This window comes from Mobula hypostoma, chromosome 21, assembly GCF_963921235.1.
Source record: "Mobula hypostoma chromosome 21, sMobHyp1.1, whole genome shotgun sequence".
Taxonomy (NCBI): Eukaryota; Metazoa; Chordata; class Chondrichthyes; order Myliobatiformes; family Myliobatidae; genus Mobula; species Mobula hypostoma.
In genome coordinates this window covers 4,638,804-4,662,972 of record NC_086117.1, presented here as the reverse complement: position 1 = coordinate 4,662,972, position 24,169 = coordinate 4,638,804, and the positions used below count along the sequence as shown (strand labels likewise).

Below are 24,169 nucleotides of genomic sequence, written 5' to 3'. Positions count from 1 at the left end.
ACCAGTGGGAATAACTTCACCTGCCCCATCACTGTATTATTCCACAACTTATGGACTCACTATCAAGGCTCTTTAGCTCATTTTCTCGATATTTATTGCATATTTATTTCTGTTATTTATTTTTTCTTTTTTATTTGCACACATTGTTGAGTGCAGTTTTTCATTGATTCTATTGTGTTTATTAGTAATTACTACAACAAATAAACTATCTGTTACTATTACTATTCCTTCGGCCCAATCAGCGGCAGGAGCAGGCCACAGCGACAAAGTTTCTTGCAGGTCGGTGATGCTTGTTTAAAAGTACAGAAGGGATAAATAGGGCGGCCATTGTTGCGAGTAGGCCAGTGGTGAGAGTAGGAGTCTCAGGCTTTGCCTCAAAGGAGGCTTCGACTTGAAAGAGGCATTGGCTCTGGTTAAGTTTCTGTTAAGGTTCCTTTTTTTCCCCTCTTACTGTACCTAATGCAGTAAATGGCTGTTGTGTCTTCTTCATGCCAGATGTTGGAGTCCTGGGAAACCCAGAGCTTCCCAGGGAACTACATCCCCGTGAAGTGCATCCAACTGCAGCTCCTTGAAGACCATGTTAGGGACTTGGAGCAGTGACTGGATGACCTTTGGCCTGTACGGGAGAGTGAGGAGATAATCGATCTGAGTTACAGGGAAGTAGTCACCCTGAGGTTGCAGGAGGCGAGTAGCTGGGTGACTGTCAGGGGAAACGGAAATATGAATAGGCAGCTAGTGCAGAACACCCCTGTTGCTAATCCCCTCAATAAAAAGTATACCGTTGTGGGGGATGACCTCCCGGGGAAAGCCACGGAGACTGGCTTACAGGCACTGAGTATAGGTTCGTGATGCACAAGGGAAAGAGGGAGAAGAGGGGAGCAATAGTGATAAGGGACTCAATAGTCAGGGGAGCAGACAGGAGACTTTTGCGTACATGACTGGGATACCCGAATGGTATGTTGCTTTCCAGATGCCGGGATCTTGGTACTGTAAGGGGTTTCTTCTTTTATGTTACTGCATAGGCTAATTAAAATGGTTTCTTTGTTATGTTATAATTAAAATGGCTTCTTTGCTATGTTATAATTAAAATGGCTTCTTTGTTATGTTAACTGCTGAGAAAGTTCTCTCGCTAGCAGCTTGTTTGGGTTATATTATTGATAAGTGAGCAAACGAACCAATTGGGATAGATGTTATTCTTTCTTGTGTGTCTGTAAGCTATTGTGATGCGCAGGTTTTTGGGGGCAGATGGCGCGATGGGGAGAGAGAGAGAGTGGGCAAGGTACTGTGAGCTGGCTAATGGGGTCAGACCCTGAGCAGGAGTCCGAGGTCCAGGGTCATCGGCGAGGAGAGGAGACAGAGACAGACTCGTGTGGAGCGTCTGGTCGACCACTGTGGTTGGTCCAAGGCAGCGGGTCGAAGTGGTCAGAGGGGATCGAATGGTGAAGAGAGGATCGTTACTGGAGCTCCAACTGTTTGTGCACGAAGAGATTGAACTTTGATAAGTTTGGTGCCTTTTATTTTCCTTTTATATTTTATCTCTATTAATTATATAGTTCCAGTAATATCTACAAATTGTAATTCGTATATGGTGTTTTGTCGGTTATTTGGCAGGGTGGGGTACAACACACAGCATCCACACAAACTTAATTACAGAATTTGGCGGGGCCAAGGGCTGTTTCCCCTAGACGACAGCAAGTTGAGTGAGCCTGAGGCAGTGCCAGGGGGCTACAGTACATATTGGTACCAATAAACACAGGTAGGGTAAGCAGAGATGTCCTGAAAAAAAGAACTTAGAGAGCTAGGTAGAAAGCCGAGAAGCAAGACATCCAGGGTAGTAATTTCTGGATTGCTGCCTGTGCCACGTGCTAGTGAGGGTAGAAACAGGATGATTTGGCAGATAAATGCTGGCTGAGAAGCTGGTGCAGGGGGCAGGGCTTCAGGTTCTTAGATCAGTGGGATCTCTTCTGGGGGAGGTATGACCTGTACAAAAGTGACGGGTTGCATCTGAACCCGAGGGGGACCAATATTCTCTCGGGCAGGTTTGTTAGAGCTGCTGGGGAGGGTTTAAACTAATTTGGCAGTGGGGTGGGAACCAGAGTGAAGGGACTCAGGATAGGATGGATGGTAAAAAGCAAAGATAGCGTGCAGTCAGACTGTCAGGAAGGGCAGGCAGATAACAGAACAAAATTGCAGCTAGCAGGGTGAGTATCAGTGCATTAGGGATGCAGAATCAAAAAGGGTAGCAAATACAGTACTCAAAGTGTTATATCTCAATGCACAGAGTATAAGAAGTAAGGTGGATGATCTTGTTGCACTATTACAGATTGTCAGGCATGATTTTGTGGCCATCACTGAAGTGTGGCTGAAAGATGATTGTAGTTGGGAACTAAATTTCTAGGGTTACAGTATGTATTGGAGGGATAGGAAGGTAGGTATAGGGGGTGGTGTGGTTCTGCTGGTAAAGAATGGCACCAAATGAAAGATTGGAAGACGTTGAATCCTTGTGGGTTGAGTTGAGAAACTGCAAGAGTAAAAGGACCCTGATGGCAGTTGTATACAGGCCTCCCAACAGTAGCTGGGATGGGGACCACAGATTACAACAGGAAATAGAAAAGGTGTATCAAAAGGGCAATGTAATGATGGTCATGAAAGATTACACCATTCAGGTCGATTGGGAAAACCAGGCTGATAATGGATATCAAGGAGTGAATTTGTTGAATGCCTATGAGATGGCTTTTTAGAGCAGTCTGTTGTTGAGCCTACTAGGGGAGCAGCTATACTGGATTAGGGGTTATGTAATCAACCAGAGGGGATTAGGGAGCTTAAGGTAAAAGAACCCTTAGGAGGCAGTGATCACAATATGATTGAGTTCAACTTGAAATTTGATAGGGAGAAAGTAAAGTCTGACATAGCAGTATTTCAGTGAAATAAAGGAAATTACAGTGGTATGAGAGAGGCGTTGGCCAAAGTAAATTGGAAGGAGATGGTGGCAGGAATGACAGTAGAGCAGCAATGGAGTGAGTTTCTTGGAAAAATGAGGAAGGTGCAGGATAGATATATTCCAAAAATGAAGAAATACTCAAATGGCAAAATAGTACAACTATGGCTGACAAGGAAAGTCAAAGCTAATGTAAAAGCAAAAGAGAGGGCACACAACAAAGCAAAAAAATTAGTGGAAAGACAGAAGATCGAGAAGCTTTTAAAACCCTACAGAGAGCAACTAAAAAGAAGCATTAGGAGGGAAAAGATGAAATATGAAAGCAAGATAGCAAACAATATCAAAGTGGATAGAAAACCTTTTTTGAGTATATAAAAAAAGAGACGAGAGTGGATATAGGACCACTAGAAAATGAGGCTGGAGAAATAATGAGGGCCAAGGAGATGGCAGATGAACCAAATGAGTATTTTGCATCAGTTTTCACTGTGGAAGACACTAGCAGAGTGCCAGATGTTGAAGGGTGTGAGGGAAGAGAAGTGAGTGCAGTTACTATTACAAGGGAGAAGGTGCTCAAAAAGCTTAAAGACCTAAAGATGAACTGCACCCTAGGGTTCTGAAAGAGGTAGCGTTAAGGGATTGCGGTGGCATTAGTAATGATCTTTCAAAAAATCAATTGTTTCTGAAATGGTGACAGAGGACTAGAAAATTGCAAATGTCACTCCACTCTTTAAGAAAGGAGGAAGGCAGCAGAAAGGAAATTATAGACCAGTTAGCCTACCCTCAGTGGTTGAGAGGATGTTGGAGTCAATTGTTAAGGATGAGGTTATGGAGTACTTGGTGACACAGGACAAGATAGGACAAAGTCAGCATGGTTTCCTTAAGGGAAAAGCTTGCCTGACGAACCTTTAGGAATTCTTTGAGGAGATTACACGTAGGATAGACAAAGGGCTCCTCATCTAAGAGAAGATGCGCTGGCATTAGAGAGGGTTCAGAGGAGGCTCACAAGGATAATTCTAGGAAGGAAAGGGTTATCATATGAAGAATGTTTGATAGCTCTGGGTCTGTACTCACTGGAATTTCGAAGGAGGAGGGGAGATCTCATTGAAACTTTCTAATGTTGAAAGGCCTAGACAGAGTAGATGTGGAAAGGATGTTTCCCATGGTGGGGGAGTCTAGGACAACAGGGTACAGCCTCAGGATACAGGGGTGTCCATTTAAAACAGATGCAGAAAAAGATCTTTAGCCAAAGGTGGTGAATTTGTGGAATTTATTACCACAGGCAGCTGTGGAAGCCAGGTTGTTGGGTGTATTTAAGGCCGAGCTTGATAAGATTCTTAATTGGACATGGCATGAAAGGTTACCGGGAGAAGGCCAGGAAGTGGGGCTGAGGAGGGGAAAAATGGAACAGCTATGATTGAATCACAAATATCTGCAGATGGTGGAAATCCAAGCAACACACACAAAATACTGGAGGTTTTGGCCCGAAACATCAACTGTACTTTTTTCCATACATGCTGCCTAGCTTGCTGAGTTCCTCCAGCATTTTGTGTGTATTAGCCATGATTGAATGGCCGAGCAGACTCAATGGACCAAATGGCCTAATTCTGCTCCTAAGTCTTATGGTCTTATGGAATGCCCACAAGTAATTGAATCTTAAGGTAATATATGGCGACATATACTGTATGTACTTTGATAATAAATTTACTTTGACTTCGCAAACTATGAATTAACTCAATACTTATTTTCAGGAAGGTTTGGTAACCATTTGTGGATGATCAGAACCAGTGGCTCCAAACTGCAGACTTATCCTGCCAAACTTCTGGTAATTTGGGTAAAGCATTAAACTGGTAGGTCTCTTAGATCCCACTGTACAGTGTGTTAGCCAACAATTTTCCCTTAGTCAATGGTCAAGAATAACCACCATTATGAAATAAAGCATTTGTTGAGTGCAGATTTGCTGCCATGCTTGTTTATGAAACAGAACACCTTTACTACATATGAAATGCTACAATAGTACCCAAGAAGATCCACACATGTACATAGCACACGTCGATGAAGATGCATCTACACAGACAGACATCAGAGTACTGAATACAAGGTACTTGAAGAAGGCTGTGGGTTATAGGCCGGGCATGGGAAAATGGTATTAATGTGGCTCGGCATCATTGTTAGCAGGGACAAAATGAGCTGTACATTTCTATGATTCAAGGATTTTTCTACATTTTTGTAGAAAGATTTTAATATTTTCAACATCAGAGCACATCATCATTGCACACTAAATCAAATGAGCCAAAGGGTGGCTTTCTTTCCCCGTAGATTATAAAAACATAAAGGTAGGAGCAGAATTAGGCCACTTGGCCCATCTAATCTGCTCCACCATTCCATCATGGTTGATTTATTATTCCTCTCAACCTCATTCTTCCTTCTTCCCGTAACCTTTTACACCCTGACTAATCAAGAACCTATCAACTGCTTTAAATGTACCCTATGACTTGGCCTCCACAGCCATCTGTGGCAATGAATTCCACAGATTCACCGCCTTCTGGCTAAAGAAATCCCTCTTCTCTCTGTTCTAAATGAACTTCCCTTTATTCTGAGGCTGTGACCTCTGGTTCTAGACTCTTTCCCTAAAGGAAACATCCTCTCTGTGTCCACTCTATCCGGACTTTCAATCTTTGATAGGTTTCAATGAGACCCTCTCTCATTCTTCCAAACTCCAGTGAGCACAGACCCACAGCCATCAAATGTTCCTCCTACATTAACCCTTTCATTCCCAGGATCATTCTTGTTATCCAAGGAGGACAACAAAAAGAAAGTGAAGTGCTTGAGGCAAAGTGACTTGCATTCCCAACCCTAACACCAGTCTTGTTTTTCTATCACACAGAACATTCTGCAAGTCCAACACCTGCTGTACACCAACAGTCTGACCTTAGTTGCACTTTCTGAAAATAACTTTGGCCTGTTATGTCCAGTGTAAGCACTTTTCCAAAAGGTCATTTGAAAACCAAATGAGAGTTTTGCCTATTATAAATAACTTACACACTCACTACAGTTAAAAAATCCTTATTATTACACTTGATTAAGTTGGTCAAATCTTTTAAAAAAAAGATGCATTTTAAACACATCAACTGCATGGTGTGTTTATTTATTTTATTTATTTAGAGATACAGTGTGGAACAAGTTCTTGCAGCCCATGAGCCGCCCTGCCCAGCAACCCACTGATTTGACCCTGGCCTTATCACAGGACAATATACAATGATCAATTAACCTACTAACTGGAATGTCTTTGGACTGTGGGAGGAAACTGGAGCACCCGGAGGAAACCCACACACACACACACAGAAAAGAACATACAATCTTGCTTACAGAGCACGCTGTAATTGAATTCCAAACTCAGATGTCCGAGCTGTGATAGCATCGCGCCAACAGCTATGCTACCATAGTGCCCAAATATGGTGCTTAACAAAGAAATATTTCTTTGATGATGCACTGGGAATATTTAAGAACAGACTACATAAGGGGGATTTGAGTACAGATGACAAGTAGGTTTGAGAATCAGAAAGGAGACAGTGGGATAGAGATTCAGGGCTTGAGGTCACACTATTGGAATGTACAGCTGCCACTGTTTTTTTAAAAGTAGAACTAGAATCTGAGGAGTGAAGGGCTGGAGATGGCTATAGGAAGGGGCAGAGCAATGTCAGAAACTGAAGCCAAGGAAAACCTCATGCCTGTATTTTCATCAGAAATCTTATTTGTTCATAGCATGCAAAACTGCACTTAATTTAAAGACGTCTGGAAAAATTTTGTACTTTAAATGTTAATTTATAGCCAAATATCCCTTTGGTCATTTATTATGACATTTGAAACAAAGTATCAGTAAAATAACATGCAATATACTGAAAAGCCTGTGAACACCTTAATAGAATGGAGACTAACTCTGTTATAATGAGTGGAAAAACAAATTGTGCAGAGGATGCAGAGAGTCGGCAGAGCAGATATGGATAGCTTAAGTGAGTGGGCAAGGGTCTGGCAGATAGAATACAATGTTGATAAATGTGAGGTTACCCACTTTGGAAGGGAAAATCAGGTTATTATTTAAATGGTGAAAGACTGCAGCATGCTTTTGTATAGGACTTGGGAGAGGTTGTGTATGAATCACAGAAGGGTGGTTTGGAGATGCATTTAGGATGGAGATTATGAGAAACTGCTTTTCACAGTGAGTACTGAAGCTGTAGAAATTTCTGTCCAGGGAAGCAGTAACATCATCAAGTATATATAAGACACAGTTAGATAGATTTTTGCATAGCAGGAGAACTAAGGGTTATGGGGAAAAGACAGGTGGAGTTGAGTCCATGACCAGATCAGCCACAATCTTATTGGATGCTGAAGCAGCCTTGATGGGCCAAATGGCCGATTTTTGATCTCATTTCTTATGGTCTATGTAAGACAGGAAGCACAACCTCAGAATACAAGGGCATCCCTTTAGACAAAGATGAGGAGGAATTTTTTTTAACCTGAGGGTGATAAATCAGTGGAACTTAATGCCACAGACAGCTTGGGAGGCAAAGTCATTGGGTGTATTTAAATTGGAGGTTGATACATTCTTGATTAGGAATGACATAAGGTTACAGGGAGAAAGAACGAGAATGGGGTTGAGAAGGAATAATATGTCAGCTATGATCGAATGGCAGAGCAGACTCAATGGTTTGAATGGCCTAAATCTGAAATAACACCTCATTTAATGTCAAGTACAATGTAAAGTGAACCCTTGAAAGAGATCTGTTAGCTTACCAATATCTCTACATTGGTAGTTGCCATGACATCCTTTGGATCAGATTCCATTGCGCTAATGCAAGAGCTGATAGTCCCACAAGACCATGGCGAGTAATGTGACATGCTGTCATCATCAAACTTAGTGCCCGCACACAAGTCATTAGTATTCTCAGAAAACTGTTAAAAGACAAACAGATTCCAATAGTTAATCATATTTTAAGTCATCTGAAAATTTTAAAAGTTCTTTTAGTGCACAGACACACACACATATTTCAATGTTATTTGCTAAGGTCTCAAAGAATTTTTTTTTTAAAAGTGTAGGAAAAAAAATTAGCTAAACTTTAATGGCTCTCAGGTGGCATTGCTGATATCATGGTGAATGTCACATCAAACAAACCAATTAAGTTGTAGACAGAATATCATGATTGTGGTGGAACAACAGAGCTGATTGTGGACTTTCGGAAGGGTAAGACGAAGGAACACATACCAATCCTCATAGAGGGATCAGAAGTGGGCAGAGTGAGCAGTTTCATGTTCCTGGGTTTCAAGATCTCTGAGAATCTAACCTGGTGCCAACATATCGATGTAGTTATGAAGAAGGCAAGACAGCGGCTATACTTCATTAGGAGTTTGAAGAGATTTGGGATGTTAACAAATACACTCAAAAACTTCTATAGTTGTACCATGGAGAGTATCCTGACAGGCTGCATCACTGTCTGGTATGGGGGGCTACTGCACAGGACCAAAAGCAGCTACAGAGGGTTGTAATCTAGTCAGCTTCATCTTGGGTACTAGCCTACAAAGTACCCAGAACACCTTCAGGGAGTGGTGTCTCAAAAGGCAGCATCCAGCACCCAGGACATGCCCTTTTCTCACCGTTACCATCAGGTAGGAGGTACAGAAGCCTGAAGGCACACACTCAGCGATTCAGGAACAGCTTCTTCCTCTCTACTATCCAATTCCTAAATGGACATTGAACCCTTGAACACTACCTCACTTTTTTTAATACATAGATTTTTGCACATTTTTAAAATCTGTTCAATATACATATACTGTAATTGATATACTTATTTATTATTTTTAAATTTTTTTCCCTCTCTTCTATATTATGTATTGCATTGAACTGGTGCTCAGTTAACAAATTTCACGTCACATGCCGGTGATAATAACCCTGATCCTGATTCTGATGAGAAGTGGAAGCTACTATAAATGAAACTAATATGTATAAAGAGGAAGAAACCAAAAGGCAGACCAGGTGATCTAAAATAATAATCTGCTTGCACTCTCTATCATTTGCAATGACTGCTAACAATTTTCACAACTGATCTAACATACACAGAAACTGCACACAGCAATATATTTGATTATTTCCTCCTTACTCTGTTGCATCCTTAAACTCAAACCTAGATCACCCCAAATGGTGACAAATTTATGAACGTGCATTGTAATTATTTTGAGACTGCTGAGTCAACATAAGGTATCAGTGTACAGAATTACAAAACAAGTCTTATTTTCTAAAAATAGCACAGGCTCTGAACCTGTATTCACTGACGTTTAAAAGAATGGGGGGGGAGGGGAGGAGGAAATCTTGCTGCAACCTATCAAATATTGAAAGGCCTGGATATACAGCATGTGGAGAGGTTGTTTCTGATAGTGGGAGAGTCTAGAACCAGCGGGCACATCCTCAGAATAGAAGAATGTCCCTTTAGAACAGAGATGAGGAGGAATGTCTTTACTAGAGAGGCGAATCTGTGGAATTTATTGCCACAGACAGTTGTGAAGGCCAAGGCACAGGGTATATTTAAAGGGAAGGTTGATAGGTTCTTGATTAGTAAGGGCATCAAAGGTTACAAAGGAGAAGGCAGGAGAATGGGGTTGAGGGGGATAATAAATCAGCCATGACTGAAGGGCAGAGCAGACTTGATGGGCTGAATGGTCTAATTCTGTTCCTATGTCTTATGGTCTTACAGTTTAAGAACAAAGAATGTTTGTGAATACACTCAACGGTTTTGTTTTTATGATGCGTACAAAAATGCCTAAACCCGATGCTGGACAAACACTGTTTTTTGCTCTTCAACTACCAAAAAACATGCTGGTTTCTTAAAATGAAAGGCTTGTGTAAAGAGGTGCCCTACAATATGGAAAGGCAGTATAACAAGAGTGTTCTGCTCTCTGAAGAATTAGCTCAAGCTTTCCACCACAGGTATAGCGACAAACAGCTTGTATGAAAATAAGCTGGAGGTACACTATGAAGTATTACCAGGAATGAAGTCAGCAGAAAGAGCAAGTACCATACCGTTACTATTTGATCCAGAGTTAGTAACTGTATACTGATAAACACAATAACCAGCAGGAAATGGTGCTGTCCCACTTGGAAAACGGTACCATAAATGAGAGTCTGTGGTACTTTTGGGAGGGACTGCGATTGTATTGGGCTGGAATCTCAATAAAGGAATTTTCAAAGAAATAGTTTGGAATTTTTTTCCCCCCTACAGTTAAGGGTGGAAATATGGAAATTATCAGCAATAAAATGAGTTAAGTTTTAATGAGTTTAATGTGAGGCTTGAGGGATATACAAAGGAGGAAATGATCACATAGAAGTGGGATGAAGCGTAATTAGTTGTAGATTCTACATACAAATTCATCTGTCCTTAAGTACTTGTGTAGTTAAAAATTCCTAACCCTAACAAGTAATTATTACCACCTGCTGCATGTAGTACATCTTCTGCTGAGCCTTTTTGGTAACGAAGGAGCTATGATAATAGAGGAGAATGAATAGGAATTTTACAGATTGGTAAACTGACATATTATTGTAATTGTTTTAAATTTAGATGGAAACAGCATTGAGAGAGCAAAAAATGAAACAAACAAAAAAACAAATCAGGCATGTTATGAGTTGAGAAACTGATTCTACTTGTGGATCTCGGGAAAAGGTAGAACTGGTGAGGGGTGGGGGGGGGGTGGTGCTGAGTGGAAGATGAAACCTGGACATTGAAAGTTCTGGAGGACGTATCTACAAAGATGATGAGAGACAGTGACAGTCTGAGAAATGATGGCTTGATGTTTTCAGGAAGCTTATATTTGAGTTTGCATGAGATTTGACGTACAACACCTTTAACGTCACATTTGCCATTATGTTTAATTACAATTTAGGATGAACTTCAAAGAATGGAACTGGTCAGCTTTTGCTAATTTTTTAGGCTGCCATGTGTGAAGTACACAAACCTCTAGATAGCATGAGAGTAGTATTTCTCAGGCCTGGATAATGCTTAATAAGATTAGATATCACCCTGGTGTTTTAAAATTTTAGACAACTGTTCTCAGTATCTGCTGACAATGATCACTTTTAAGTTACTAGGATGCTAAGTGGAAAGCAACAGCTATAAACATGAAACCAAGGTTAAGAGAGACTTCAAACATGAGGAAATCTGCAGATGCTGGAAATTCAAGCAACACACAAAAAAAATGCTGGTGAACGCAGCAGGCCAGGCAGCACCTCTAGGAAGCAGTACAGTCAACGTTTCGGGCCAAGACCCTTCGTCAGGACTAACTGAAAGAAGAGATAGTAAGAGATTTGAAAGTGGAAGTGGGAGGGGGAGATCCGAAATGATAGGAGAAGACAGGAGGGGGAGGAATGGAGCTAAGAGCTGGAAAGTTGATTGGCAAAAGGAATACAAGGCTGGAGAAGGGAGAGAATCATGGGACGGGAGGCCTAGGGAGAAAGAAAGGGGGAGGGGAGCAGCAGAGGATGGAGAGCAGGCAAGGAGTTATAGTGAGAGGGACAGAGGGAGAAAAAAGAGGGAGAGAGAAAAAAAAATAAATAATGGATGGGGTACGAAGGGGAGGTGGGGCATTAACGGAAGTTAGAGAAGTCAGTGTTCATGCCATTAGGTTGGAGGCTACCCAGACAGAATATAAGGTGTTGTTCCTCCAACCTGAGTGTGGCTTCCTTCATCTTGACAGTAGAGGAGGCCGAGGATAGACATATCAGAATGGGAATGGGTTGTGGAATTAAAATGTGTGGCCACTGGGAGATCCTGCTTTCTCCGGCGGACAGAGTGTAGGTGTTCAGTGAAACGGTCTCCCAGCCTGCGTCGGGTTTCGCCAATATACAGAAGGCCGCATCGGGAGCACCGGATGCAGTACATCACCCCAGCTGAATCACAGAGCTTTTTCAGTGATTTTAAGTTCCCTGGTCCCCACCGCTTTATTTTCACCATAAATGTCCAGTACCTATATACCTCCATCCCCTACCAGAAGGTCTCAAAGCTCTCCACTTCTTTTTAAATTCTAGACCTAACCAGTACTCCTCTACCACCACTCTCCTTCGTCTAGTGGAATTAGTCCTTACTCTTAATAGTTTCTCCTTTGGCTCCTCCCACTTCCTCCAAACTAAAGGTGTAGCCATGGGCACCCGTATGGGTCCCAGCTATGCCTGCCTCTTTTGTTGGCTTTGAGGAACAATCCATGTTCCAAGCCTATACTGATATCCGTCCCCTTCTTTTCCTTCACTACATCGATGACTGCATTGGCGCTGCTTCCTGCACGCATGCTGAGCTCGTTGACTTCATTAACTTTGCCTCCAACTTTCACCCTGCCCTCGTTTACCTGGTCCATTTCCGACACCTCCCTCTCCTTTCTTGATCTTTCTGTCTCCATCTCTGGAGACAGCTTATCTACTGATGTCTATTATAAGCCTACAGACTCTCACAGCTACCTGGACTATTCCTCTTCCCACCCTGTCTCTTGCAAAAATGCCATCCCTCCCTCGCAATTCCTCCATCTCTGCCGCATCTGCTCTCAGGATGAGGCTTTTCATTCCAGGACGAAGGAGATGTCTTCCATTTTTTAAAGAAAGGGGCTTCCGTTCCTCCACCATCAACTCTGCTCTCAAACGCATCTCTCCCATTTCACACACATCTGCTCTCACTCCATCCTCCCGCCACCCCACTAAGAATAGGGTTCCCCTTGTAACTACCACCCCACCAGCCTCCGGGTCCAACATACAATTCTCCCTAACTTCTGCCACCTCCAACGGGATCCCACCACCAAGCACATCTTTCCCTCCCCCCCAACTTCCTGCTTTCCGCAGGGATCGCTCCCTACGCGACTCCCTTGTCCATTCATCGTTCCCCCCCGCCCCATCCCTTCCCACCGGTCTCCCTCCTGGCACTTATCTTGTAAGCCGAACAAGTGCTACACATGCCCTTACACTTCCTCCCTCACCACCATTCAGGGCCTCAGACAGTCCTTCCAGGTGAGGCGACACTTCACCTTGTGAGTCGGCTGGGGTGATATACCGCGTCCGGTGCTCCTGGTGCGGCCTTCTATATATCGGCGAGACCTGATGCAGGCTGGGAGACCGTTTCGCTGAAAACCTACGCTCTGTCCGCTGGAGAAAGTAGGATCTCCCAGTGGCCACACATTTTAATTCCACATCCCATTCCCATTCTGATATGTTTATCCACGGCCTCCTCTACTGTCAAGATGAAGCCACACTCAGGTTGGAGGAACAAAACCTTATATTCCGTCTGGGTAGCCTCCAACCTGATGGGATGAACATTGACTTCTCTAATTTCCGTTAATGCCCCTCCTCCCCTTCGTACCCCATCCGTTATTTATTTATTTCCTCCCCCCCCCCGCCCACCTCCCCTTTCCTCTCTCTTTTTTCTCCCTCTGTCCCTCTCACTATAACTCCTTGCCTGCTCTCCGTCCTCTGGGCTCCCCTCTTTCTTTCTCCCAAGGCTTCCCGTCCCATGATCCTCTCCCTTCTCCATCCTTGTATCCCTTTTGCCAATCAACTTTCCAGTTCTTAGCTCAATCCCTCCCCCTCCTGTCTTCTCCTATCATTTCGGATCTCCCCCTCCCCCTCTCAAATCTCTTACTATCTCTTCTTTCAGTTAGTCCTGACGAAGGGTCTCGGCCCGAAACGTCGACTGTACTTCTTCCTAGAGATGCTGCCTGGCCTGCTGCATTCACCAGCATTTTTGTGTGTGTGTGTGTGTGTGTGTGTGTGTGTGTGTGTTGCATTAAGAGAGACTTATTTTTCAATTAAAAAACAAATATAAAACATGAAGTTATTTTTGGTTAGTTTGAGGTACATATGAGTTCAGTTAAAGGAAAAAGTATAAAGGAAATCAAGGTGTTTAGCAAAATGTGTTTTAAATGCTCCAAATCAAAAATAAGGATTTTTTTTTTTGCTTTGTGTTGAAAATACAAAATAAAAGAGAAGGATTTTGTTTTACAAACATTGGTGAAATAAAATAATAAGAAAAATAAGAGAATAATTTAACAGAATATTAAGATCTTTTTAAACCAGAAGAGTATATATTATTCAAGACAAAGGATGTTTTAAAATGTATGATCCACAATTATAAGTCTATAAATGATAATGAAAAAGAAAAGCAATTCCTGTATTCAGTTCTTCAATTTGAATTCTAATTTGATTTGCATACCTCTGAGCTGAAGTCCACACTGAACAAGGGGGATGGAGGAGCAGAGGGCTGGGCTACTGTAGACAAAGAAGAGGAGACAAGTTGTGGTTTCTGAGTGGAATATTGTGTCCATTGGTCTGGTTTCCGTCTTAACAGGTCTTCAAAGCCTGGGTGTTGTAACCGGCTATATGCATCCTACAAGAAAGATACAAATGGCATTTTAATTCATTATTTCAATATACTAAATGTTAGATAACATCCCTACTACATATTAACAGATGCATCTTTCAAACAAAACTCAGAATGTAAATTAAAGAATTATATATAACTTCTCTCCTTTGTGGCATAATAAGCAAATAAATTAGCATGACATGATAGAACATAGAACACTACAACTTAATACAGGCTCTTTGGCCCACAGTGTCGTGCTGACTATTCAACCTACTCTAAGATCAATCTAACCCTTCCCTCCCACAAAGGCACATGGATAATAAAAAAATGGAGGGCTAGCTGAGAGTCTCTTAAATGTCCCTAATATATCTGCCTCTGCAATGACACCTGGCAAGACATTTCATGCACTCGCCGCTCGGTGTAAAAAAAAATCAACTTACCTCTGACATTTTAAAATTATGCCCCCTGGTATTTTAGCCATTTCTGCCTTGGGAAAAAGCCTCTGGATGTTCATTTTATCGTATCAGCTTATATTCTTCTATCAAGACATCTCTCATGCAAGTAAACATATCTAAGAACATTCTTAGTTAAGCCTAGTAATATCTTTAGTTTAAAAAAAGGATCGTTCATAGCCTAAAGTCCTTCTTAGATTAGAATCAGAATTAGGTTTATTATCACCGGCATGTGTCATGAAATTTGTTAACTTAGCAGCAGCAGCACAATGCAATACACAACATAGAAGAAAAATAATAAGTAAATCAATTACAGAAAACATATATTGAATAGATTAAAAATTGTGCAAAAAACAGAAATAATAAATAATAAAGAGGCAAGAGGTGGGGGCGCGGCACTGCTGATCAGAGATAGGCTGCAGAAAAGGAGGAAGTCATGGAGGGATTGTCTACTGAGTCTCTGTGGGTGGAAGTTAGAAACAGGGAGGGGTCAATAACTCTACTGGGTGTTTTTTTATAAACCACCCAATAGTAACAGGGACATCGAGGAGCAGATAGGGAGACAGATTCTGGAAAGGTGTAATAATAACAGGGATGTTGTGGTGGGAGGTTTTAATTTCCCAAATATTGATTGGCATCTCCCTACAGCAAGGGGTTTAGATGGGGTGCAGTTTGTTAGGTGTGTTCAGGAAGGTTTCCTGACACATTATGTAGATAAATCTACAAGAGGAGAGGCTGTAGTTGATCTGGTATTGGGAAATTAACCTGGTCAGGTGTCAGGTCTCTTAGTCGGAGAGCATTTTGGAGATAGTGATCACACATTCTATCTGCTTTACCATAGCATTGAAGGGGGATAGGACCAGACAAGTTAGGAACGCATTTAACTGGAGTAAGGGGAAATATAAAGCTGTCAGGTAGGAACTTGGAAGCATAAATTGGGAAGAGATGTTCTCAGGGAAATATACGGCAGAAATGTGGTAAAATGTTCAGGGGATATATGCGTGGGGTTCTGCATAGGTGCGTTCCAATGAGACAGGGAAAGGATGGTAGGGTACAGGAACCATGGTGTGCAAAGGCTGTTGAAAATCTTGTCAAGAAGAAAAGCTTATGAAACGTTCAAAATAGTAGGTAATGATAGAGATCTAGATCATAAGGCAAGCAGGACAAAGTTTAAGCATGAAATTAGGAGAGCCAGTAGGGGCCATGAGAAGGCCTTGGCGAGCAGGATTAAGGAAAACCCCAAGGCATTCTACAAGTATGTGAAGAGCAAGAGGATAAGACGTGAGAGAATAGGGCCAATCAAGTGTGACAGTGGAAAAGTGTGTATGGAACCGGAGGAGATGGCAGAGATACTTAATGAATATTTTGCTTCAGTATTCACTACAGAAAAGGATCTTGGCGATTGTAGAGATGACTTACAGCGGATTGAAAAGATTGAGCATATAGACATTAAGAAAGAGGCTGTGCTGGAACTTTTGGAAAGCATCAACTTGGATAAGTCTCCGGGACCAGATGAGATGTACCCCAGGCTAGTGTGGGAGGCAAGGGAGGAGATTGCTGAGCCTCTGGCAATGATCTTTGCATCATCAATGGGGACGGGAGAGGTTCCAGAGGATTGGAGGGTTGCAGATGTTGTTCCCTTATTCAAGAAAGGGGGTAGAGATAGCCCAGGAAATTGTAGACCAGTGAGTCTTACCTCAGTGGTTGGTAAGTTGTTGGAAAAGATCCTGAGAGGCAGGATTAATGAACATTTGGAGAGGCGTAATATGATTAGGAATAGTTAGCGTGGCTTTGTCAAAGGCAAGTCGTGCCTTACGAGCCTGATTGAATTTTTTTATGATGTGACTAAACTCATTGATGAAGGTAGAGCAGTAGATGTAGTGTATATGGATTTCAGCAAGGCATTTGATAAGGTACCCTACTCAAGGCTTATTGATAAAGTAAGGAGGCATGGGATCCAAGGGGACCTTGCTTTGTGGATCCAGAATTGGCATGGTCACAGAAGGCAAAGAGTGGTTGTAGACAGGTCATATTATGCATGGAGGTTGGTGACCAATGGTGTGCCTCAGGGATCTGTTCTGGGACCCCTACTCTTCATGAGTTTTATAAATGACCTGGATAAGGAAGTGGAGGGATGAGTTAGTAAATTTGCTGATGACACAAAGGTTGGGGGTGTTGTGGATAGTGTGGAGGGCTGTCAGAGGTTACAGCAAGACATTGATAGGATGCAAAACTGGGCTGAGAAGTGGTAGATGGAGTTCAACCCAGATAAGTGTGAGGTGGTTCATTTTGGTAGGTCAAATATGATGGCAGAATATAGTATTAATGGAAAGACTCTTGGCAGTGTGGAGGATCAGAGGGATCTTGCGGTCTGAGTCCATAGGACACTTAAAACTGCTGCGCAGGTTGACTGTGTGGTTAAGAAGGCATACGGTGCATTGGCCTTCATCAACTGTGGGATTGAGTTTAAGAGCCGAGAGGTAATGTTCCAGCTATATAGGACCCTGGTCAGACCCCACTTGGAGTACTGCACTCAGTTCTGGTCACCTCACTACAGGAAGGATGTGGAAACTATTGAAAGGGTGCAGAGGAGATTTACAAGGATGCTGCCTGGATTGGGGAGCATGCCTTCTGAGAATAGGTTCAGCGAACTCAGCGTTTTCTCCTTGGAGCAGTAGAGGATGACAGGTGACCTGATAGAGGTGTATCAGATGATGAAATGCATTGATCGTTTGGATAGTCAGAGGCTTTTTCCCCAGGGCTGAAATGGCTAACACGAAAGGGCACAGTTTTAAGGTGCTTGGAAGTATAGACAATAGGTGCAGGAGTAGGCCATTCGGCCCTTTGAGCCAGCACCGCCATTCACTGTGATCATGGCTGATCATCCACAATCAGTACCCCGTTCCTGCCTTATCCCCATAACCTTTGATTCCGCTATCTTTAAGAGCTCTATCCATCTCTTTCTTGAAAGCATCCAGAGACTTGGCCTCCACAGCCTTCTGGGGCAGAGCATTCCATATAACCACCGCTCTCTGGGTGAAAAAGTTTTTCCTCAACTCCGTTCTAAATGGCCTACCCCTTATTCTTAAACTGTGGCCTCTGGTTCTGGACTCACCCATCAGCTGGAACATGCTTCCTGCCTCTAGCGTGTTCAATCCCTTAATAATCTTATATGTTTCAATAAGATCCCCTCTCAGCCTTCTAAATTCCAGAGTATACAAGCCCAGTTGCTCCAATCTTTCGACATATGACAGTCCCGCCATCCCGGGAATTAACCTTGTGAACCTACGCTGCACTCCCTCAATAGCAAGAATGTCCTTCCTCAAATTTGGAAACCAAAACTGCACACAGTACTCCAGGTGTGGTCTCACCAGGGCCCTGTACAGCTGCAGAAGGACCTCTTTGCTCTTATACTCAATTCCCCTTGTTATGAAGGCCAGCATGCCATTAGCTTTCTTCACTGCCTGCTGTACCTGCATGCTTGCTTTCAGTGACTGATGTACAAGAACACCTAGACCCTGTTGTGCTTCCCCTTTTCCTAACTTGACTCCATTTAGATAATAATCTGCCTTCCTGTTTTTACCACCGAAGTGGATAACCTCACAGTTATCCACATTAAACTGCATCTGCCATGCATCTGCCCACTCACCCAGCCTGTCCAAGTCACCCTGCATTCTCATAACATCTTCCTCACATTTCACACTGCCACCCAGCTTTGTGTCATCGGCGAATTTGCTGATGTTACTTTTAATCCCTTCATCTAAATCATTAATATATATTGTAAACAGCTGCGGTCCCAGCACTGAACCCTGCGGTACCCCACTGGTCACCACCTGCCATTCCCAAAGGGAGCCGTTAATCGCTACTCTTTGTTTTCTGTCAGCCAGCCAATTTTCAATCCATGTCAGTACTCTGTTCCCAATACCATGTGCCCTAATTTTGCCCACTAATCTCCTATGTGGGATTTTATCAAAGGCTTTCTGAAAGTCCAGGTACACTACATCCACTGGCTCTCCGTTGTCCATTTTCATAGTTACACCCTCAAAAAATTCCAGAAAATTAGTCAAGCAAGATTTCCCCTTCATAAATCCATGCTGACTCGGACCAATCCTGTTACTGCTATCCAGATGTGTCGTAATTTCTTCTTTTATAATTGACTCCAGCATCTTTCCCACCACTGACGTCAGGCTAACCGGTCTATAATTCCCTGTTTTCTCTCTTCCTCCCTTCTTGAAGAGAAGGACAACATTAGCCACCCTCCAATCCACAGGAACTGATCCTGAATCTATAGAACATTGGAAAATGATTACCAATATGTCCACGATTTCTAAAGCCACCTCCTTAAGTACCCTGGGATGCAGACCATCAGGTCCCGGGGACTTAACAGCCTTCAGACCCAACAGCCTATCCAACACCATTTCCTACCTAATATAAATTTCCTTCAGTTCATCCATTACCCTAGGTCCTTTGGCCACTATTACATCTGGGAGATTGTTTGTGTCTTCCCTAGTGAAGACAGATCCAAAGTACCTGTTCAACTCGTCTGCCATTTCTTGTTCCCCGTAATAAATTCACCCGCTTCTGTCTTCAAGGGCCCAATTTTGGTCTTAACTATTTTTTTCCTTTTCACATACCTAAAGAAGCTTTTACTATCATCCTTTATATTCTTGGCTAGTTTACCTTCGTACCTCATTTTTTCTCCGCGTATTGCCTTTTTAGTTACCTTCTGTTGCTCTTTAAAAGTTTCCCAATCCTCCGGCTTCCCACTCATCTTTGCTATGTTATACTTCTTCTCTTTTATTTTTATACTGTCCATTACTTCCCTTGTCAGCCACGGCCTCCCCTTACTCCCCTTAGGATCTTTCTTCCTCTTTGGAATGAACTGATCCTGCACCTTCCACACTATTCCCAGAAACACTTGCAATTGCTGTTCCACTGTCATCCCTGCTAGGGTATTGTTCCATTGAACTTTGGCCAGCTCCTCCCTCATAGCACCATAGTTCCCTTTGTTTAACTGTAATACTGACACTTCCGAGTTTCCCTTCTCCCTCTCAAATTGTAGATTAAAACTTATCATATTATGGTCACTATCTCCTAATGTAGGTACGGAGGAGATGTCAGGGGTAAGTTTTTTTTTTACGCAGAGTGCTGAGCATGTGGAATGGGCTGCTGGCAACGGTGGTGAGGGAGATATCGCAAGGTCTTTTAAGAGACTCCTGGATAGGTACATGGAGCTTAGAAAAATAGAGGGCTATGGGTAACGCCAGGTAATTTCTAAAGTAAGTACATGTTTGGCACAACTTTGTGGGCCAAAGGGCCAGTATGGTGCTGTAGGTTTTCTATGTTTCTAATATATATATTAAAAAAGTGAGGTAGTATTCAAGGGTTCAATGTCCATTTAGGAATCGGATGGCAGAGGGGAAGAAGCTGTTCCAGAATCGCTTAATAACGGATGCTGCCTTTCTGAGACACTGCTCCTTGAAGATGTCCTGGGTACTTTGTAGGCTAATACCCAAGATGGAGCCGACTAAATTTACAACCCTCTGCAGCTTCCTTCAGTCCTGTGCAGCAGCCCCCCCCACCCCGCCATACCAGACAGTGATGCAGCCTGTCAGAATGCTCTCCATGGTACATCTATAGAAGTTTTTGAGTGTACTTGTCGACATACCGAATCTCTTCAAACTCCTAATGAAGTATATTCGCTGTCTTGGCTTCTTTATAATTGTATTGATATATTGGGAGCAGGTTAGATCCTTATTAATAAGTCCGACACAATTATGTTCCTTGGTTATTTTTTTCCAGATCCAACACATTCTACACAATTAATACTGTACCTGATTTAAGCACATTATGATCCTCCCTATGCAAGCTGCTATGAAGTCAACGTTGTACTAAAAGAAGCTACTAAACTTCTTCACTTCACTGATCAATATTCATAAAAGAAATATCAAAATTCAGCCATTGTAATAGCAAAAAAATTATTTATTGTTGTATCACAATTGCTGCAATTGAGTAAACAGTTAGAAAAGATTGCTTCAAGTTGTCTACCTACCCTTTGCACGGCGACACTCCTCTGTTCATTTGATGGCTGCCCAGCCATAGAGTAACATCCATCAAGTGAGCTGTATCTTTCTCGTGGAGGATGCTGGTAAGTAGCTGAAGGTACCACATCCATTGGAGGTAAAGAATTACTCCGCATGACATCATCCCGTGGGTACATCTGTGGCCTCCACATGCGTCTGCTATCATAGACTGGTGCATACATTCCAGAAGGGACTGCAGGGACTGAGCCATACTGTTGGGGATGGGTTGACGGGTAAGGTGAAGATGCTAGTCGTTCTCGAGGTGGATATGCATTGTACTGGTCAGTATATGGCACCGTGGGTGGAAGAGGAGATTCTGGCATACTGTTGGGACGCACATAACGAGGAAGGCAAGGAGACACACCAGATGGTAGACCAGTATGTGGAGGATAATATCCTCCTGTGTAGAATTGAAAGAACACAGAAAAGATTATTAATTTAATCTTCAAGATACACGAGTATCAAATTAAACTTATTACCTTGTCGAAAAGATTATACTACTTTCATTCAAACATATCCAGAAGCTAGTGCTTGTTTACTGTATATAATCAATTATCTTAGATTTTTAGGTTACTTGGAAAACAATGCAAATAAGGATACAACATTATAAATTAGAAACAGATGCTAACCTAACATAACTGTTACGAAAGAGCACCATCTAATATTTATAAAATTTATTTTACACCCCACCCAATACTGTAATGAAAATTTTTTTTTGGCTTAAAAGGATCCACTACAAAGAGTTAAAGTCCCAAAAATTGAAAGCTTAAAAAAATTTTAAAACCAGAGTAAATTCAAATTAAACATGCCTACAACGAAGAAAGAGTGCTAGAATTGAAATGGATTAGAATCAGAATCAGGTTTATTATCATAGAACTTATTTTGCAGCAACAGTACAGCACAAGACAAGTTATTTTCTAACAAATACGGTAGGTGACTGAATACATTACCGGGGAGGTGGTAGAAGCAGATATGATAGCGATATTTAATAGGCATTTAGACAGGCAGGGAATGGGAAGATATAGACATACACAGGCAAATGGTATTAGTTTAAATTGGCATCAGGGTCAGCACAGACATTGTGGGTGAAAGGGCTCATTTTCTGTGCTCCATGCTTCTATGTTCTAAACGTCTTGGATTAAGACCAAGAAATAGGATTTAACCTATTAGAAATGTGGTGAAAAATGAAAATGGAAAGAGAATTTCTTGGAACTCCTTTACAAGCCCCATGCTAAAATCATTAACACCGGAGATTCTGCAGATGCTGGAAATCCGAAGCAACAAACACAAAATTCTGGAGGAACTCAGCAGGTCAGGTAGTATCTATGGAAGTGAATAAACTTCAGGCCAAGATACTTCATCAGAACTGGAAAGGAAAGGAAGGTGGAAGAAGCCAGAAGGTGGGGGAAAGGGTGGGGTAAGAAGTACAAGCTGGCAGGTAAAATTGAGAATGCATTGCCTGAAGGAAGACATGGAGGCTTAATGGTAGATTTCATAATGAAACTGGATAAATACCATTGAAATACTGTTGGGTGCTGCGGTGGAGTAGCGGTTAATGTGACGCTATTACAACTCGGTGTATTCCAGAGTTCAGAGTTCAATTCCGGTGCCATCAGTACGGAGTTTTTATGTTCTCCCTATGTTTCCTCCCACAATCCAAAGATATACCAATTAGTAGTTTAATTGGTTATTATAAATTGTCCTGTGATTAGGCTAGGATTAAATAGCTGTGTGGTGCAGTTCATTGGGCTGAAAGGGCCTGTTCCATGCTGTATTCCTAAATAAAATAAATAAAACTGGAGGAATAGCAGGGGAATAAAAGGAATAATTGGATTCCTTTTCTCAATCATGGGTTTGCTCGCATCTTAGAAACACAGAAATCTACAGGCCCTTTGGCCCACAACATTGTGGCAACCATGTAGCCTACTCTAAAAACTGCCTAGAATTTCTCTACTGCATAGACCTCCATTTTTCTAAGCTCCATGTACCTATGTAAGGGTCTCTTAAAAGACCTTACTTTATCCGCCTCCACCACCTTTGCTGGCAGTGCATTCCACGTACCCACCACTCTCGGTGTGAAAAACTTATTTCTGACATCCTCCTTGTACCCATTTCCAAGCACCTTAAAACTATGCCCTCTCGTGTCAGCCATTTTAGCCCTGGGAAAAAGGCCTCTGGCTATCCACCTGATCAATGCTTCTCTTTATCTTATACAACTCTATCAGATCACCTCTCATCGTCCGTCGCTCCAAGGAGAAAAGGCCAAGTTCACTCAACCTATTCTCATAAGGCATGCTCTCCAATCCAGGCAACATCCTTGTAAATCTCCTCTGCACTCTCTCTATAGTATCTACATCCTTCCTGTAGTGAGGTGACCAGAACTGAATATATTACTCCAAGTAGGGTCTAACTAAGGTATTATATAGCTGTAACATTACCTTACGGCTCTTGAACTCAATCCTCACGGTTGATGAAGGCCAACACACCATACGCCTTCTTAACAGCACTGTCAACCTGCAGAGCAGCTTTGAGTGTCCTATGGACATGGAGCCCAAGATCTCGCTGATCCTCCACACTGCCAAGAGTCTTACCATTAGTATTATATTCTGTCTTCAAATTTGACCCCACCGAAATGAACTTATCTGGGTTGAACTCCATCTGCCACTTCTCAGCCCAGTTCTGCATCCTATCAATGTCCCGCTGTAAACTCTGACAACTCTCCAGACTATCCACAACACCCCCAACTTTTCTGTCATCAGCAAACTTACTAACCCACCCCTGTACTTCTTCATCCAGGTCATTTATAAAAATCACAAAGAGGAGGGATCCCAGAACAGATCCCTGCGGAATCTTGGGTCTTCAGGCCACTCTGAACTGTATCTGTGTAAACAGCCATAGGTACAGCATAAATTCATTGAAACATCATGATCGATTGAGGACTATAGATCTGGGCTCGGCTTACCTGGTTGTTGGTAAGCAGGCAGTTCAAAGGGAACCGTTGCTCTGGGATCCTGATAATACAAGTCAGGTTGCTGAGATGGGTACACTGACACTCTTGACATAGACTTTGCAGAAGATAGGGAAGTCACATCTGGTCCAATATGTGATGACATTACTGCTGAAGTAGGGAGCACTTGGTTGAGAACCGTCTTGGGAGGTGAACCAATTTTACTGGAAAACAAAATGTAAGTCTCTTAAAGCAAAATACAATACTAGCAGCTTCAGAAACAATGTGCTTCCTTCGCAAAATATTATTTATTCGGGTTTTTCTTTTGGAAAAAATAAATCACTTGATAACTAAGGAGATAATTGCTCAAT

At 42.3% G+C, this 24,169-nt stretch overlaps 1 protein-coding gene across 9 annotated transcripts in view; it reads right to left on the bottom strand.

Moving 5' to 3' along the window:
• rc3h2 (ring finger and CCCH-type domains 2) overlaps nucleotides 1-24,169 on the bottom strand; it is a 113,583-nt gene that overhangs the window by 20,263 nt on the left and 69,151 nt on the right. For all 9 annotated transcript variants that reach the window (XM_063073338.1, XM_063073331.1, XM_063073329.1 and 6 more), the window contains 4 exons: nucleotides 23,814-24,022; nucleotides 20,821-21,251; nucleotides 14,167-14,340; nucleotides 7,730-7,888 (listed from right to left, as the gene is read on the bottom strand). In XM_063073338.1, the coding sequence (XP_062929408.1) occupies nucleotides 7,730-7,888; nucleotides 14,167-14,340; nucleotides 20,821-21,251; nucleotides 23,814-24,022 (973 nt within the window). The remainder of the gene's footprint in view (nucleotides 1-7,729; nucleotides 7,889-14,166; nucleotides 14,341-20,820; nucleotides 21,252-23,813; nucleotides 24,023-24,169) is intronic.